Source organism: Aythya fuligula, chromosome 1, assembly GCF_009819795.1.
Source record: "Aythya fuligula isolate bAytFul2 chromosome 1, bAytFul2.pri, whole genome shotgun sequence".
Lineage (NCBI taxonomy): Eukaryota > Metazoa > Chordata > Aves > Anseriformes > Anatidae > Aythya > Aythya fuligula.
In genome coordinates this window covers 125062183-125081064 of record NC_045559.1, presented here as the reverse complement: position 1 = coordinate 125081064, position 18882 = coordinate 125062183, and the positions used below count along the sequence as shown (strand labels likewise).

General features: G+C 36.3%; 1 protein-coding gene across 9 annotated transcripts in view; it reads left to right on the top strand.

The window, feature by feature from the left end:
* CNKSR2 (connector enhancer of kinase suppressor of Ras 2) overlaps nt 1-18882 on the top strand; it is a 220823-nt gene that overhangs the window by 163263 nt on the left and 38678 nt on the right. For all 9 annotated transcript variants that reach the window (XM_032202209.1, XM_032202225.1, XM_032202198.1 and 6 more), the window contains 6 exons: nt 207-379; nt 2424-2497; nt 4814-4885; nt 11029-11096; nt 16473-16573; nt 17726-18269. In XM_032202209.1, coding sequence (XP_032058100.1) covers nt 207-379; nt 2424-2497; nt 4814-4885; nt 11029-11096; nt 16473-16573; nt 17726-18269 — 1032 coding nt within the window. The remainder of the gene's footprint in view (nt 1-206; nt 380-2423; nt 2498-4813; nt 4886-11028; nt 11097-16472; nt 16574-17725; nt 18270-18882) is intronic.

Below are 18882 nucleotides of genomic sequence, written 5' to 3'. Positions count from 1 at the left end.
TTGTTTGTTTGTTTTGTTTGTTTGTTTGTTTTTTAAGGTATCTTTGTGGCCCAAATGAAAGGTTTGTTGTAATCTAATGATGGCATATCAAAGTTGAAAATTTTAATTAATTTTCTGAAGCAAGTATGTAGTGCTTTATGGCTACCTGGCTTGTTGATTTAGTGGACAAGCCAAACACTTTCACATCAACTCATTGTTATTTTCAGCTCCTATTCCTGGTAAAAGCAAAAGACGGATCTCTTGTAAAGATCTTGGCCGAGGAGACTGTGAAGGCTGGCTTTGGAAGAAGAAAGATGCCAAGAGTTATTTCTCCCAGAAATGGAAAAAATATTGGTTCGTCCTGAAAGATACATCTCTGTATTGGTATATCAATGAAGAGGTAAGCCTATATGCTCAATGCTTCATCAAATCCCCTGTGCAGTGCTATTGACATGGTTTTGTGGAAAGCCAGTGCTTTGAGTGCTTATATATGCAAAAAAACTTTAGTCACCCAAATAATTATACTGATATTAATTAAATTACCGTTAAAATCTAAGGAGATTTGGTCCTTCAAATTTATCTTTTACTACAAGGAGAAAAATCATTCTTTTCAGTGTCCTGCTCTCACCATTTTAGAATAAATCTATCCTCAAACCATTGAAAGGGAAAAGGTAGTTATTTAATCTTGTCATTCAAGCTTAGTCATGAGAGTATAAACTTTAATGATGTGCTGCCTAGTGTTCCTTGTTTATGTGTGCCAGTGAAATCATCAAAAGCTTTGGCAATTACAGATGCTTTTGTTTTTTCAGTTGTGTTCTCCTGTTGTTCCTTCTTTGTGTATTTGTTATGATTTCAGTGCTCATGTACATTGAACTTAGGATCTCCAGAGCAGCCCAACTGAATTGTGTACAGCTTTGATTGTACAGCATGTTTTGCTTTGTACATGCTTATCTATATCAGCTTTAGTAGAAAAGTCTTTTGCCAGTCAGGTAGATAACTTCAATTTTAAACCCTGCTAGTCTCATTAGTAAGTATCCTGATACAAAATCATTGCCAACCTGTGAATGCACTTAGTCTTGGACTGCCCTACTTGTTATTTTAATCATTTGTTATTTTAATTTTGCTTTTGTGTAATTTTTTAAAGCATTTTGATCACAGACTTCTCCCTATGTAGATAGAAAGCAAGTTGTACCACAAGTTGCTACTGAAGCCTGTTTTCCCGCACACTCATTGCATTTGTGCCTTCATCCCAGCTTCAGATCAGTAACCCTAACTCCCTCCTCCTCATCTTCCCTCCTACAAGGTCTTCATCAGGGCAGAAATTCATAGCTACAAGAACATTGACTGACCAGTCTGAGGCCAATGGGTTTAGGGAACCATTGAGTTGCATGCTGCTGTCCCTTGGAGAAGGCAATGGTTTAAGTTCCTCTGTCTTCCTCCTGCCTCAGGTTCCCTTGACTTTCTGGGACTGTTATTTTTGAAACTTCAGCTACCTCACCAATGGATTTTTTTCTTTCCTTAGGCAACCATGCAAGAAAAAAGAAATAACAAATTTATTCTTTTTCCTTTTGTTTTTAAGTACCTGCAAACTCAGTAATTCTTACAACCTTGTACGTCCCACAGAACAACTCCAGTTCCAGTGTTATATGCTAATATGTGTCATTTATTTATTTTTTAGAAAGCAAATAGTCATATAGACTGCATATGTAACATATATTACTGTGAAGATTCTGAGAGCACAAGACGTAATTCTGCGGAATTCATTAAAATACAGTTGTGTTTTCTGCAGCTCCACTCTCATGATCTTGTATTAATTTCTTATGCAAAGTTATCAACAGTCAAATAAGAGAGTCTGTGGTACTGATGTATTAGTGACATAAAATAATTCTCTCAAATTGTGAAGAGTCAAGAAAGATTGAGTATCTGATAAAATAAACTGTGTGCAAGTCTTGAAAGAGGATGAAGGTCAGATTTCTTCTTTATGTGCTGGAGAGAGATAACAGTAACTGAAGAGATGTCATATATCCTAGCTGTGATATTGTATAAAGATAGTAAACCACACATATTTAAGTCACTTTTCCCCCCTATTTCTTACAGTACACTGCATTTCTGCTTACTAATTAGTCCATCCTCCCCTGAAATTAACTAATTACAGTAACTAATTGCCTGAATATGTTTGGTCATTTTGTATATTTTCAAATGTTGGTTCAGCTGTGAAATTGTTTGAGAAAACCAAGCATTTAAAATTGTATTTTATACCAAGGGATCTGTCTTACTACTTTGGCAAAAGTCCCAGTGAATTCTGTGGGAGGTTTGCCAGAGCAGAGCATATATTGGTATTCCTTATGTAAGAAGCAGGCAAGTGAAAATATCCTTAAGTTTTCAGTATGTATTTTTCTTTTCTGACACCTTAACAACAGTACTATTTAGAACTATCTTTGCAGGATGAAAAAGCAGAAGGATTCATCAGTCTACCTGAATTTAAAATTGACAGAGCTAGTGAATGCCGAAAGAAATAGTAAGTATGCTCAAAAGTAATGCAGTGATACAATAGGAACAATGATACAATAGAAAAAGTGGAACAAAGAACAAGGTTCTCCCTTTAAACAGTGACATAATGGACTTTGTTACAAAGATTATTTGGCTATATCACAGAATGAAATCATACAGAACAGTCAAATACAGTATTTGTATTTGGGGTTGTAGGTTTTTGTCTGAAACCTTTAAGCTCAAGAAGCCATCCACACACACAAAAAAAAAAAGTCTCCAGATTCATGTCCAAGCATCCATCTTTTTAAATTAGTTTGCATAATCTCAAACTGTGCTGGCACAGTATGTCAGTCCCGAGGCAGAGTAAAACAAGAGAAGGACAGTTATTTTCTCTTTCTGGGGTATGAACTAAAGCTTTAAAGTAACTTTTCCTCTCACCTAGCTGTATTTGCTGGTGTCTGGGTTTGCACCATTGCATGAACCCATTTTTCATTTAGATGCATGTTCAAGCATATGTAGTTATGTGATAGGTGCATTCTCTCACAAATGTATTTTTAGAGTGAAAAACTTTTTAAGTTGCCTTCTAATGGTTCTTAATGTTATTTGACTGAAGTTTGTCGAGCCTGTAGAATTACTGAAAATTGTAGAGAAAAACCATTGCGAAAGTAAAACAATATGACTTATAGTACACGCAGTTATAAAGAAGAGACTGACCTTGTATCAGTTGGTCTACATAGCTCTTCAGGATGATCTCTGTTCTTCATGATGATTTCATATGGCAGTAAATAAAATTGCCTTTTAAAAAAAAACGAAATATCAGCTTGTGTTTATTGTATTGTGCCCCGTGTCCTTGGGCTATGTTGCTGAAATGCTTCACTTTTATGCTTTTTGGGGCAGCAACATAAACTCAACCTATTTCTCAGAACTGCACCCTGCTTGAATTGTTTTTTGTTTTTGTTTTTAACTTGATAGTATTTGCTAGATGGTAGTATACAAAATGTGGTTGTTAACATTCCTTGGGTGGCAGATGAAGTAAAAAAAAAAACACTAAGAATTCAGATGACAAGTGCTGTAACAACTTTAAGCCAAATTTTGGGTCTCAGTAACTTGATGTGTTTCTAAATTGAGCAGAGGTCACTGCATATCTTCTTTCACTTCTATAACATTGTGTAATGGTCTATAGTGTAGGAGTCCTTTTTGCCTCGTTTTTAGATGCTACTTTCACTAGTGCTACCTTTCGTGGATTTCAGTTTCACATACCTGGTTTATATATATATACACATATATATGTACATACACATACAAACATATATTAAAAAGTGCAAGCACGATACATGAAGAACATCATTACCATTTTCCTAAAACAACAACAACAATGGTCTAGAAAGGGAATTATTATATATATGATATATATATATATATATAATCCATTGTAGTTCAGAAAAATGATACTGATGCTTTTCATATACCATGCTTTCAGTTTTCCTTATTTTCTTCAGGACTGTTAGGCATTTTTTTCGTTTTCTTATTTTAAGGAAGACCTTCAGGGTATTCGCAAAAATGATTCTTCTGTACTGTAAATTATTAATTACTTTCTGATGCATTTTCTAGATCTTCAAGAACTTCACCATAAATCTTTATCCAACATAGTTACAAAATTCTTTCAAGTAATTTATTTCATATTATGTATGAAATGCAGTAATTCTCTCAGCCTAGTCATGTTGATTAGTTTGGTGGAAAGAAAAGATGAGATGTAATTGCCCGTTGCTTAGAATGACCTCAAAAACACGTTGTTGATTTATAACAGCTTTTCAAAAGTCAATCAGTGCATCACATTTTTCTGTTTGAAATGCAGTCATTAGAGCTAAAGGTAATGTCAAGGTCATTAGGATGTCAGAAATCACCAGGACTTAGAGTTTTTCTGTTGTGTTAAATAAATTGTTTGGTCAATTTTCTGTTCAGAAAAAATTTGACACCTACAGTATATCTGTAAAATGGCCTAATAAATAAAACTGTATCCTTAACTGGTTAACTTTGTCCAAATGTACTACACTATAGGTATACAGTCTACTTACACACATATGATTCAATTGTTGTTTAGAAAGGGGTACTTCAGTCAGTGAAATCTGGCACAATCCTAAATGTTAGAATCAAAGAATTATAGAATATTCTGTGTTGGAAGGGATCCACAAGGATCAAGGATGTTATATTTGTATAACATGTTGGGGGGCTTCTACCAAGTCAGGAAATCTGAACTCATTGCTTGGTGACCATGCTAATTTATAAAAAAAAAAAAAAAAATGTTGTACCATTACTTTTTTATAATTATTTTTTTCCTCTACAGTGCATTCAAAGCCTGCCATCCTAAGATCAAAAGTTTTTATTTTGCTGCTGAACATCTAGATGATATGAACAGGTAAGAAAGTCAAGCAAAAGTCAAGGAATCATTCCTTAAACATGGCACTTCCTTGAAGTTAGTGATAATAAATTACATGTTTATCAAAGAAATTAACAGTTAAGAAAATAATTGCAGAGTATCATTTTTTTTGTCTGCATATGCTAAATATTCTATTCATGAAAAAAAAAAAAAAAGCTTTTTTGAAATAAAGATTTTAAGATCTTAAGAAACAAGATTCTATCTTTCTACTAAGAAGCAAAAAACAGTTTTTGAAAATAACCCATAAACACAATTCCGGAATTCAAGGTTTCTGTAAAGCTGTTCTTAGCTGTGTGACACCTGAAAACATGCAACATCTCCAACTCTGCTTCCTAGCATCCCTCTGTGGACATGTGATGCTTGCTCTGGGAACACTTCTATTTCTGGCTCTTGAAGGAGTGATAAGTTGGAAAAGGATTTATAACAGTAACTGATTATTCTTTTGCCAAACTTGATAAAGGAGATTACAAGCAATTTGTTGTGCAGATTCTCTCCACCAACGTGAATTTAACCTACACATTGAAATGAACTTTTGACTTTAAGGAAGTTAGTGGGGATAATCTCAGCAACTTGAAAAGAGTGAGGGTTTAAGTCTCAGCTCTTAGTGTGTTGAGCTTAACTGTACCTATATTAAGCCAATTTTTCAGAAAAACAATTGAGATTTCAGCATAAAATAAACACAATTACACTTATTTCATGTAAAAGACAAAATCATGGATCCAATGCCTATTCAAATATTTGGAGGATCATTTCATTTATTTTCACAACATAAATTAAAACTAATTCAGTTCAAAATAATATGTAATTTTCATCATATGATAGGACAAAAACAAAAATCTATGATTGTAACCTGATAATTGTTCTGACTTACATAACGTCTGTGGACATGGTAGCTGAGTAAAATTGCTTTTAAAACAGGAGAAAAAGGTGATAAAACTCAACTCATAAAACTGATTAGTTAGTGCTATGGTCATGGTTTAATCTCTCCTGTGTGTACTAGGTTCAGGTACCTGGCCAAACAGCTTCAGGGTACTGCCAGTTCTTTACTGATAATGTTTGACTGAAAAAGTATACTAGTACTATTCTGTGTTTGCTTTTATTTAGAAATATCTGTCTGGTAACATTTTCAAAGGTTCATGCATGACTGAAACTCATTTCAAAAGTCTCTCATCATTTAGAAAACTTAAAACCTTTTTATTTGTTTGTAAAATTTTAGGCTTGCCTTTACTAGATAACTCTGTCAAGCCAGTCACTCAAACAGCACAGCAAACAGAATAATGGCACGGTCTATTCAGCATATCCCAAACTACAGCAGCAGATAAATCATTTCTGTCAGTAAGTCCTCAGTCAATATGACAAGGTGACTTGTTTCTGAGGATAAAAATTTATATAACTCTTCAGTAATCAGAAATCAGCAGGAAATGTGCATCAATATGTTAAAAATATATTGCACATCTAAAACTAACGTAAGATCTAGAAGGTTATAACTATGCAGCATGAATCTCTTTTTTATCATATTTTGAAATACCTGCTTATCAGTTTTTTCAGAAGGAGATAGACCAAATATTGATCTGAATTATGCAGATGTAAATTTAAAGTAACTCCATCGATGTCTATGGAATTTCTTGAAATTCTTATGTCTGAATCACAGTCTCACCATATATTTTTATTTGATCCACTTTGTTTAATATATGATATAAAGTAGTTCACCTTCACAAGGTTAATATACAAATTAACTCTATATTGAGCAAAAACGTGTTACTGAAAAAATAATCTTTCAAATGCAGAGGTAATAAAATACAATGCTTCCTACCTAAAAGCATGACCTAGCCTAACCAAAGCGAAACAGTATCAATATATTAAAAGTTAAATTAAAACTGTTTTGATCAATTTATGTTCTTCATTAACTTTCACAGGTATATTTTTGTCAGGTGTAATGCAGTCACTGCAGTTCTATTATATGTGAGGCACAAGAAATAAAGGAAATTAGAAAACTGCTAAAGCAGTCTAACAAAGTTAGAATTGGTTGCATTCCTTCATCCCTTGAATAAAATAACTTGGTAAAAAATAAATAAATTTTACAAAGGTATATAAAGGACATGAAGGTTTTTTTGGGGATGAAGGTTTTTTTGGGTTGTGGGTATGTGTATACTCACATAAAACATGTGTTTTAGTTTTAAGTAACTTTGTTCCTATTCAATTTTTCCTACTACTTTTATGACTGAGCCACACTGCTATGTTGGTAGAAGCTGGGAGAGCTCCAATCACTGAACTTTATTGTTGTGGCATCTGAAGTCTCTCTCCTTTGCATGGTTACACCAGCACCAGGATTCTTTCCACCCATACAGCACATTTACTTTGGGTGAGAAGAAGGATGGAATATCCTTCATTGATGCAAAGTACGGTTTTGATAATATAGGTTTATATTCATAGAAATACCTTGTTTTGAAATTTCTTGTTATTCCTATTCCAAGAAAATATTATGATGTACAAGGCAGTCCACATATTTCTACATAATGGTGCTATGTGTAACTTTATTTTGATTGTTAACTGTACCTGCTACTTTATAGACTAAATATCTGTTTTTTCCTCAAAGATCCCAATCATCAGTTCAAAGGCAAATGCAGCCTTTTCAATGTTGGCTGGTTTAAATACTTTGCAAACTCTTATTGATCCTTTTTATTCCAAATACGGTAAGCTATATAATCTATGCAGGAAAATGCAGTCTGTAGCTTCACATAGAATGATTGTCTGAGAAGTTCCTTGAACCTATTATAACCAAACTGTCCTCTGTATCTTGTTGTGTATAGGCAAAGTATTGAAATTTATAATTTCTTCCTCAATGTAGCTCTATAGTTAAGAGTAAAGATGACAAATCAGCTTGTATTATTAGCATGTGAGAATGTGTCTGGAAGATTTCAGTAAAGATGGCCTATAAAATATTTCCAGCATCATCTACAGGCCTCTTCATTCTGGTTAAACTGCAGCAGTTTACTTATAGACACTATATGGTATCCATACTCCCATTGCTATATAGCGGGTTCATTCTAATCCTTGAGCTTTATGGTTAAGGACAATTAGACATCCTGCTTTGACTAAAAGCTTTGCACCTACCTGGAGTCTGAGATAAGATAGAAAAACTGTTTCCTACTCTTCTGTTTGAGTGCCAGTACTGTGCATTCTTCTTTATAGGAGTTGTAAGTATATAGAAAGAGATATATATATATATATATATATATTTAATCTGGTTCTGAGTGAGTCATAAAATTGTTTTAATTACATACTGACAAGAAATGTGTATGCTATTCTTGAAAAGAAAAAGAAAACAAAAGCAAAACCTAGATGACTGCTGCAAGTACCAGTGTTACTTATTGTAACTATTATTGTCATAGCTAACAATAGGATAATTCTCACAAGAAAACTAAAGCTGCATTTGCAGTAAGGAAGGAATATTTTCTCGGCCTTTTGCCCTCTAAAAATTACAGCACACCACGGGGAAGACAGGTTTAAATCTTCCCATATACAAGGGCTTTGCATATTACTTTTAAGTAGGTTTTAATATTCATAGTAAAGAGTTCTTGTATAACTGTACACTTGATACTTCTGTCCCTTATGTTGTGTAAAGCAGGAATGTTTTATTCTTCCTCCACTCTTCTAAAGATCATTGCATTTCCCTGTGATATAACCCCAGTGTGATGGATTTCTCATACTCTAGCCTGAATGAACCTAACTCTAGCCATGATTTATTAAAATAATACTAATTGTCTAACCACAGATGTCTAGCCATATCTAATAAAGCTTTAGTGGCCATATACCAGAAAATATGCAGAAGTCAATACCATTCTTTTCATTTCTGAACTAGAAAACCACTCAAAAGACATAGTTATTAACTGTTTACAACCAGATCAGTGCCTTGTCACTCATCCCACAGGCACTTGTTCCAAACCATGACATAAATCATGAACTACAGAAAATCATTAAATGTGAAGTCAGTCTGTTGTCTCTCTTTTAGACTGGTATACAGTTCCTGGGTTATTGTTAGATTATACTTTTCAGGATTTTTTTTTTTTTCTGGAATAATCTACTATAGCTGTAACCACTGTCACTTAACTCTTTGGTAATTTAATTGGTTACCTCACTCTCAGGCATACAAAATACTATCTCATGTTTAGGATGGAATGAAATTTCCCAAATGGAGAACTCTTATAGCTGTATAATTTAATATTTTGTGGTGAACAGGCCTATTCAAAGGGATAGAGTAGGCAGTTGTTTTATGTCAACTGCACTGGGTGGTGTTAAGCCCTGAGCTGAACTGGGAATGTGAGATCCAAACTGGGTGAGAGGCCAGTGAAGCCCACCTCTGCTGTATGCCACACCATGCGACAGAGCAGGTGCTTGCCTGATTGTGCTCTTTGCCCTCTGTACATGGACAGGTCTGTGGCCTTTGCTCATCACAGGGCATCACAGGCCTGGAGTAGTGTGGGTGAGGTTCCCACATCAATACCTCTGATTTGGGCTGGCAGAACTGTCAAGACAGGTGAGCTTCACCCCCTAAAGAAAGTCTTCACATATCAGAAATGTGAACTTAAAAGAAAGTTTTGGAGAGGGATGACTTTTTTCTTCTGTGAAGATGTGCAATAGATGTCTGAAGCATGATTTGTTAGATTTCTGTCTCTGTGTGCCAGTGATTTTTTAAAGTGTATGGCACTTTCTAACAATTACAGAAGAAATTTTAAGTCTTTTCTTCAGCTCCCCTATTCTTCTGGCAGAAACTTTGATTGTAAGTTAATATGCAGTATGCTGTAATCAATTCAGTAGATCCCTAACATCCTTCCCAATGTACAATGACTTATGGACCATTAATGTAATTTACAGATAACATGTGATCAGTTTGTGTAGGGGCAGCAGCAGAAGTTTATTTCAAGGAGAGCAACTGTATTTTATGATCTAATGTCTGTTTATCTTGAACTGAAGTGTCTTAAAGGTTGGCATCCAGGACTGATTGCAAAGGTCTCACCAAAGGTCTCTCTTGCTGATGAAATATTACATGCTGTTTCCATATTGCAATATGCAAATAACAGCCATCAGGCCAGTTTTCTGAAACAGGAGATTCACATTTCTGAAGGCAGTGCAGAACTGACTCCAGCTGACCTTCCATATGCACTTGCAGTAAAATTGCAAGCCACTGACTGGCTTGGCAAACCAGGTACATCATCCTGTAGTCAGGATGACGTGTGTAAAGAATTCCAGGTTTAACATGGAATGGACTACCGTAGGAGGCTGTCATGGTCATTTAAAGCATCATTGATGGAGGAACTGATTTAGTCTGTTTGGATAATGAATACACTGAGAGCCCTTTGGGGGGAAGAGGGCAGGCTGAATTAGAGCATTGCTACAGGCAGTCAAGTGTATGCTTTTCAATGACAGTCCTGCTAGAAGAGAATAGCAATAGTTTATTTTCAATTCATGTAGCTTATGGAAGCATTTTTTCAAGTCTAAGTTGAGGTGAAAGCCTTAGGTATGAATTGCATTGAGGCAACTGTCTTTTCTCCCTCTGCTTCCCTGACACAAACACAAAGGTGAATTCTGATATGCCGCCTCCTCTTTGTATTTGGCAATGTAGGTAAGCCCTAAAACACATAATGGCATAATTAAGCCTCACTGTCTGTTTAGGAGTGAACCTGCTTTTTTTTTGACTGGTGGTTTCTGCTCTGTTCCTCTACTAAGTTGCCAAATCAGGCCTTAAAATATTTCTTAAATCTCTGAAAAGTGGTGCTTATTCTCAAGAAATCAGAACAGCAGGAGTATCGGTGCGATGGCATATCTATGAACAGCAGACTTAATAGCCCTTTGATTATCTCCAAATCCTTTATTTTACAGATGTTTGACATCGTACATGATTTTCCATTTGAAACAAGATCTTTGCTGCGAAAACAATTTGTTCAACAGCAAAATTATAGATCTTTGGAGGCTCCCAGAGTATCAAAGAAAACAGCTGTTTAATATGAAAAATAACATTGTCTTGAATCTGTCAGATGCTCATACCTTTGTTTTTTTTGTAGAAATACACTAAAAATTAACATGCTGTATTGGTATCACTGTTTTTTTTAATATTATTTCAGATGGCTAAACAGAATTAACATGCTTGCTGCTGGCTATGCAGAAAGGGAGAGGATCAAACAAGAGCAAGGTAATATTATTTGAGTTTCTTCTGTCAGTTCCTATAACAAGTTCATCTGTTCTTTTTTTTCCCAGCTGTGTATCAGGCCTCATTCTCATCATCTGACAGCAATTCGCATAAAAGCATCCCTGTTGTTCCTTTAGAGAATTGCTTGTTTCTTAGGGTATTTGATTAGTTTCTTCAGACTCTGGTCCACATACCCTTTGATTATTTCTGAGAAAGCCACTGAAGATAGCTAAAAGCAGCACATTTTCTGCCAGTAATCTCAAGCATGTAGTACTAAAGAGTCTGTGTTCTCCATTAAAATAAGCTTAAGAATCTGCAAACTAAAAAATAATTTAAAATATTACATTTGGTGTTTTAATTCACAGGGAGGAGGAATGCATGAAATAGGTCTTAGGAACAAAACCATTCCTCTAAAGCTTGCTGACATAACTGGATTCTTAAAAAAAAAATAAAAAAATAAATAAAAACTTTATAATTTTAAGGACATTTAATGTTTTATAATTTCTGCTGGTTTTCCTGTTTTGAGGTGTGTACTTGAGCCTTGTAGGCTGTTTCAGTGATGAAGCCTTTCATTTGGAGTCATAGGTTTACATCATTTTACGAATATTTTTTATGTCTGGTATTTTCTACATTTATAAAAGCAGCACACATAAAACAATGAGTCACTTTGCTTTGGTTTGCTGCAGTAGAAATTCTGTTTGCAGATAAGAAAAAGAAAGGGTCAGTCGTCCATTGCGTTGGGCAGATTGTTCCCTCAAATTGCCAGTGACATGGATCAACAGAAGTGTTCCTATCCAACTGACTACTCTGGCAAGCAGCTGGCTTGTGAATCCATACTCTATTTTACAAATGTACCTGGCAGCAAATACCAGAAAATTTCAGTGGTCGTGATGATCCAGAGTTTATCCAGATGACTGTCTACCTGCTGCCTGCTGAGTCAGAACATCACTTTATAATTTTGTGGCTTCTCCCCCTTCATCAGTGAAGTTCTGACTTTTGTCCCAAAAAGCTTACAGCTCAGAGCTGCAGCAGCAATGTATTGCATGTAATCTTTTAGTTATGAAAACTGTACTTCTAGCCATTTTTCAGGGAGAGTTTGTATTCAAAAGACTATCACTAGGCTTCAAAATTAGCCACGTAGTGTCCTCCACACCACTCAAAGTCCTGGTTCTGTACCAACCTACGTGACAGCAGCCTTAGTCATGTCCATCTGGTCAGATATAGCGAAGAAGAAGATGTTTGCGGTCTGTGTCTGCAATGCATTTCTGTGGTGTGGTGCCCCTTTCCTGGGAGACACTACAAAAAAAATCCTTTCCCTGATGAGAAGCAAATGTAGCTTTGGCAGCCAGGTGGAAACATCGTGAGAGTACAATATTCTATAAGGGCTGAAGACTAACAGACAGCATCATAAAATGATGTCTGCATTGATTCATACCCTGACTGTCTCACCACAGAGCACCCTAGAGAGATCAGCCTGCTGTTGAAGAGCACTGGCTAACAGCATACAGCTGTAATTTGATGGTAATAGCATGGGTGGGAAGGTTTGTGGGTGTTCTGTCTTTCTCTCAGATAACTAGGTTGTATCTGCTGTTGCCTCATTTCTAATTTTACCTTCCAGTATGTGCAGCTGCTTATCCCGGTTGCATTGCCCACCTGGCTTCATCCCATATGGTCCTTACACATCATATCATTCATAGTACTAGGCCCTCTTCATTCACACAGTCCATTCACACCATGATCTCTGTTCCTCCAGGCATGTTCTCAGTGCTTCACCAAACTTCAAAATCAGTTTGGGAGTCTGTATTTCCCAGGCTATATTGCAGTAACCAGGTTGGAGGGACCTGTATACCATCCATCACTACCTGAAGAGGCTGTAAACAAGCTCTTATTCTTGGAGTCTTCAGGGAAATCCTCCATGTTAGCATCCAAAGCCAAATTGAGGCCATGTTAGCATCCAAAGCCAAATTGAAGCATTTATTGACAGCAGGTTGGCACTGGAATTACAATAACGTGGGATGGTAAAGGAAAAGGTGTAAGAACTGTTATGCTAACAGTGTATGTACAAGTGCACAATTGCAGACATGATGCACCTTTATAAATCCAGATAGATTTGGAAAAAATATTTTTCCTACCAAGCAATCACTGAATAATAAAATAGTAGATGATCCTGTTCTTAGACATGAGATCATGTGCATTCAGGCCTCCTGTTGCCTATTATTAAAATGGCTCCCTGTTGAAGATCATCAGTGAGACCTCACTTACCACTGAAATTATATCCAAGGCACTAAGGGAGCTCTTTATTACCACCCTAATGCCGTTTACTCAAATTGATTTATCATATGGAGGTAGGGAGAGCTATATCCACTGTGTTGCATATATGTGTTCAGTGAGGGTATCGCATTCCCCACTCGCTGCACTACAGTGTTTTTATGCCTCTGGTGATTACCCTTGGCTCCCAGCACAAGGGCTGTTAAACAGATGAGTAGTGCCCCTAATTAGCAGAGGCATTAAGTTAGCAAAGTAAAACCTCTCCATCACTTCAAGCATTTTTGATATTATAAAAATTGTGAAGCTGAAATTTTCTATATTCATTTACCGTACCAATTGTCATCTACATATTTGATTTTACAAAAGGTCTTTTATTTCTGTTCAGTTCATCCCCTTGCAGGAAAGCTTTATAATACCTCTGAAACAATTCAACACTAGTTGTCAAACCTGTTTCAATTAAGAGCTGAACGGTTCTGAATCTAAAGTGCATAAACATATTTCAAGTGCTTCAGAGATGCACGAATCACCAAACTGTGGGTGTATTGCTGAAGAAAATGTCACATTCTGTACAGAACAGTTTTATAAAAATACCATCAACTTTCCATATTAAATACAATGAATGCTAGCAATACGGCAAGGGACTTTCTTGGATGGAGATATTATATACCTTCCAGTCGTAGAAAATCACAGAAAAAAAAAATACTTGCTTATCTAAATAGAAAACATTTAACTGGCAAATGGCTGGCCAGTATTAGCTTATATATAATAGATGCAGTCTCTTGCTCATTCAGAAAGCTTTCAACATATGCCTGGTGCTTTGAGCTCATCTGTAACTGAATTGGACAAAATCTGCAGAGAGAAATATGGCAACTGTTCGATAGCATCACACACATTTTAGATAGATTATAATGTCTCAGTTGCCAAAAGCAGAACATTTTTAAAAACTGATGGGAGGCTGTTTTCATTCATTTCACCTGAAAGTTGACCCCTGGAACTGCAGAATTTTTTTAGACAAACACAGTAGGTTGCCAACAGAATTTCCTATCTGAGGTAAGGTGCACAAAAGCATAATCATATAGTGTTTTATTGTATGTGGATTTGACAGGAAGAACTTTTTTGTATTTCTAACCAAGATCAAAACCTGCACTGAGAATGATAGATTTAATTCCAGAATAAATAGTTGAGCTCTAAGCCTACAAAAATCACAGTGAGTGATACAGTTCTGACAGGTTTCTCACCAGAAGTAGCTCCATTAGGCTTTGCTACAAAATAGGAACAAACATACTTATATGCCAATATTTTCAGGTTTTTTGAGCTGCCGGAAACAAGTTTTCTCAAACTGAGAATGACTTAAATGACAGTTTTCTCTTATTTAGTATTTTACTCAACAAAATTAAATTACTTGGAGATTTCCAGAGACAGTGTTTGGATTTTTTTATTCCATCATCATGAAAATAAAAATATATTTATCCTATTTATTTATTACACTGTTTTAGGAGAACCTTTCAGCTCAAAGCTTGCAGGAAGCAATTTAAGAGACTGAAAGAGTTATTATTGCTTGTAAAAAATAAACAGATAAATATGGCTGCCTGTCCCCAACTACCACAGTTTGGGAAAATACAGAATTTTAGGGTAGACTGTTCCAAGACACTGTCATCTTAAGATCAGTAATTTTTGTTTTATGTATTGAATAATATTAGCTATAGTAGATTTTTAATTGTGAAATACAATAACCATAATGGTAACAAAAAATCATTAAAGCCAAATTATATACTGTACAAACCTGGAAAATTTCAACCTCTTTATTATTTAGATAGTTTATGAAGCAACAATTAATCTTTTTCTCCTCGTCTATTAAAGACAGAGTAGTAAATCACCCAGTTCATTGAACACGAACTTCACATGGAGATTGCCTGTGGTTAGTCTGTGAATGGTATGAACTACACTTGTGCAGTTGTACAGTGGCTTACCCAAATACCAGAAGATAATACAGTCAGAAACAAAGTGACAACATAAATGTTTGCATCAGTCTTACTATATATAGAAATATTAAGGTTGTCTATCTGGAGCTGGTTCAGCAGTTAAGTTGTTTTCTTTTGAAAGGAATATTAAAGTCTGGTATCTATTTAATTGCATGCTGTTGTGCTTCAAAAATATTTGCACCGGAATAAATGGGAAATACCACGTGATACATTCTTCTAAGTGTTTTCCCCTTTGATCAAACTACCATAAATACGAAATGGGCATGGCTAAGACTTGATATCATGACAAAATAAGACCTCGTGTCCCATGAAATTTACACCACAGTCCCTGTGTCCTTTGTACTTTCTCTTATCCACCTTTTGGAATTCTATGCTTAAATATAACTGTCATCTTCTTCCTTAGCAAATCACCTTTAGCAAATCACCTTTTTCATTCTTGGGTAACAGGACAGCAAGCAACTGTTTTATAAAGAAGATGTGATCTAAATTTTTCTGCCTTATCTTAAATACATCAGTTTGTTATTAGAAATGTAATTGAAAAGTTTGGGTAACTAGTAGGATAAAATGGAGAAAAAAGGTAGAAAAATAACTTTGATTATTCACATATGCAATAACCACTACGTATTTGATATGCCAGTTGATGTTGATTACATTACATTACAAGTTACATTTTTCATCTTTTCTGTTCAAAAAAAAGAAAAAATACTTTCAGTAATTTCCAGCCAATATACAATCATAATTATTTTGATGATTTTCTAAAAATTTGAAAATATGATCATTATTGCATTGAGTACTATCTATGCATGTAGTATTTATAAGGCGTGTACAAGAATTAAACGTGTGGGGTTGTTTAATATCTTTGCAGTTAGGTTTAATATACTTCATAATGCTGTGGGGTGGTTTTTTTGTTGTTGTTTTGTTTGTTTGTTTGTTTGTTTGTTTTTCCCTCTTTACACTAAAACATTTCCAAATTACAGAAGCTATCATTTAGATTGCCAGCATTCAACTCATATATAACTTCCAGAATTTCCTAGGAATTTCTACTTGCTGTTGTGAAAACAAGTCTCTGTTATACAAACATATCAAAATATATTGAAAGTTTTTGATCTGATATGTATGTAACTTGTAGATTACTGGAGTGAGAGCGACAAGGAGGAAGCTGACACTCCATCGACACCCAAGCAAGACAGCCCCCCACCCCCGTACGACACATACCCACGGCCTCCTTCGGTAAGTCACCTGCCTAATCAGGAATGACTACATAAAGTGACTTTTACCTACTCTTCTGTTTAGAAGCATGTGCATGCACATATTAGGGCAATCTTCAGTATATTTTTGGAGCCAGTACTTGACTTAAGGTATTTTTAAAGTATGAGCTTAAAGTACGAGCATGTAAAACATACATGTACATGAGTATGTTTTAGCTTCAACAACCATCATTGCTATTTCCACTGGTGTGTAGAGAATACGTTTATAATCCCACTCATGTACAGAAAAGGATTAAGTTACAGAATTCCTTTTTCCTCTTCTTAATTCATGATAGATCCCTACTCAGCCATGCAATCCCTCACCTCCCCCTTATCTTCATCTTTGACAAAATGTAATACTTCAGTAACAACAGAGATTCTTTAAGGTACAACAGGTTTGCTGTAAAGATTTACTGTAACAAATTACACTTGAATTTCCAGAGAAATTCCAACATAAAAATGTTCTTTTATATAGCCAACAGTGATATTGGTTGTTCTATTGTCTGTGAAAAAGTAGGTTTATCTATAAATTAGAACAAAAGGAGATTGTTTTTAATTTTATTTAAGCAGTTATTGGTGTAAAACTAGTAGACAGTCTTCACATTTATTCTTCACAGGGAATTTTAATTTTCATGTCTATACATGCAGACAATGTTAACTAAAGCGTCTTACTTGAATATATTTTTAAAAATGCAAAATTTTTGGTTGAGAAATTGGGAGTCTGGGGAAAGACAGTGTTCTTGAGGTTTAATCTGAATGCAATACTTTATTTTCTAAAACCATAAACCTTTGAAACATACTGAAGCTCTGCAAACATGATTCCAAAGGAATTATTAGCAAGATAAGATGACAGTAGGCATTTGGATTGTGTTTTTAAGGTAGTATTAATGGACTAGGCATCTCTCTCCTATGTCTTTCACAGAGCCATATTCTACAAAGTTTTCTGCAAATAATTGCATTGGCTTCTTTTATTGATTAAGGAACGTTTTGTAGGAATAAGTATTAGGAATAAGTATTAGTAGCAGTGTGGGAATAAGTTTGGTGCCTTCAGTAACAATGAAAAGTATGTGGTCATTACTAGCAGTATGTCTTGGTCTACACTGATCTGAAGGTTGCTACATTGCTGACCTTGCAGATGAGCTGCGCAAGCCCTTACGTGGAGCCCAAGCACAGCCGGCTGTCCTCCACGGAGACCTCCCAGTCGCAGTCGTCGCACGAGGAGTTCCGCCCGGAGGCGGCGGGGAGCGCCACCGACTCGCCGGTGCGCAAGACGGCGAGCCAGCGGCGCTCCTGGCAGGACCTCATAGAGACGCCGCTGACGAGCTCAGGACTCCACTACCTGCAGACGCTGCCACTGGAGGACTCGGTGTTCTCCGAGGCTGCCGTGGTCTCCCCCGAGCACCGGCGGCAGTCCACCTTGCCCACCCAGAAGTGCCACCTGCAAGACCACTATGGCCCCTTCCCGCTCGTGGAGGGTGAGCGGATGCAAGTGCTGAATGGCAACGGGGGAAAGCCCCGAAGTTTCACGCTGCCTCGGGATAGCGGCTTCAACCACTGCTGCCAGAGCCTTTCAGTTGGTGCTGCTGATCACCAAGAAGAAGCGCAGCAGAAGGAGGTGGAGGAGGAGGAGGAGGAGGAAGAGGAGGGCAAAGCAGCAGAAGAAAACCAGGAAGATAAAAGTAAGTATGGGATATTTCTGTGGCTTTTCAACAGTCCTGTTCGTGTGATGTAGAAGTTGTCTTTTCCTTTCAACTATTAATAAAATTAAAAAAGAACAGTCTTCCAACATCCCCCGTATTTCACCAGGTCCTCTGTTTCACACCTCTTTAATCAGCCTTATGTATTAAGGCCTAGTAAGCAGCCAGAGTGCTGCATGATCTGTCATGATTACCAGACACTTCCCCATTGGCTGGTCACCAGCTTTGTCCTACTAGTAATTCCTAGTTCTAAGTGGATTTTTCTTCCATGCTTTCTTCCCACTTCCACTTGCACAGTATTGTCCCCCCACTGACATGTGTACGTGTCAGGACATACTCAGTACAGTTTCCAGCCAGCCCCCGTCTGGATTTTAGAAACACTCAGTAAATCCTGGAGTGCCGGGTCTGGCTGTCATTGTGTAATATCTAGGCAGACAGGTCACAGGACAGCCCAGAACCTGAAAGAAGTTGAAAAAGAGAGTGTGTTTTCCCCTGTTCCTTACCTTGTGATTTGTAGTGACAGAAGTTCAAAAAATATTTCAAAACAAATTATAAAAATATTAGAAAACAACTATGTGACCAGCGGGGTTTAAAA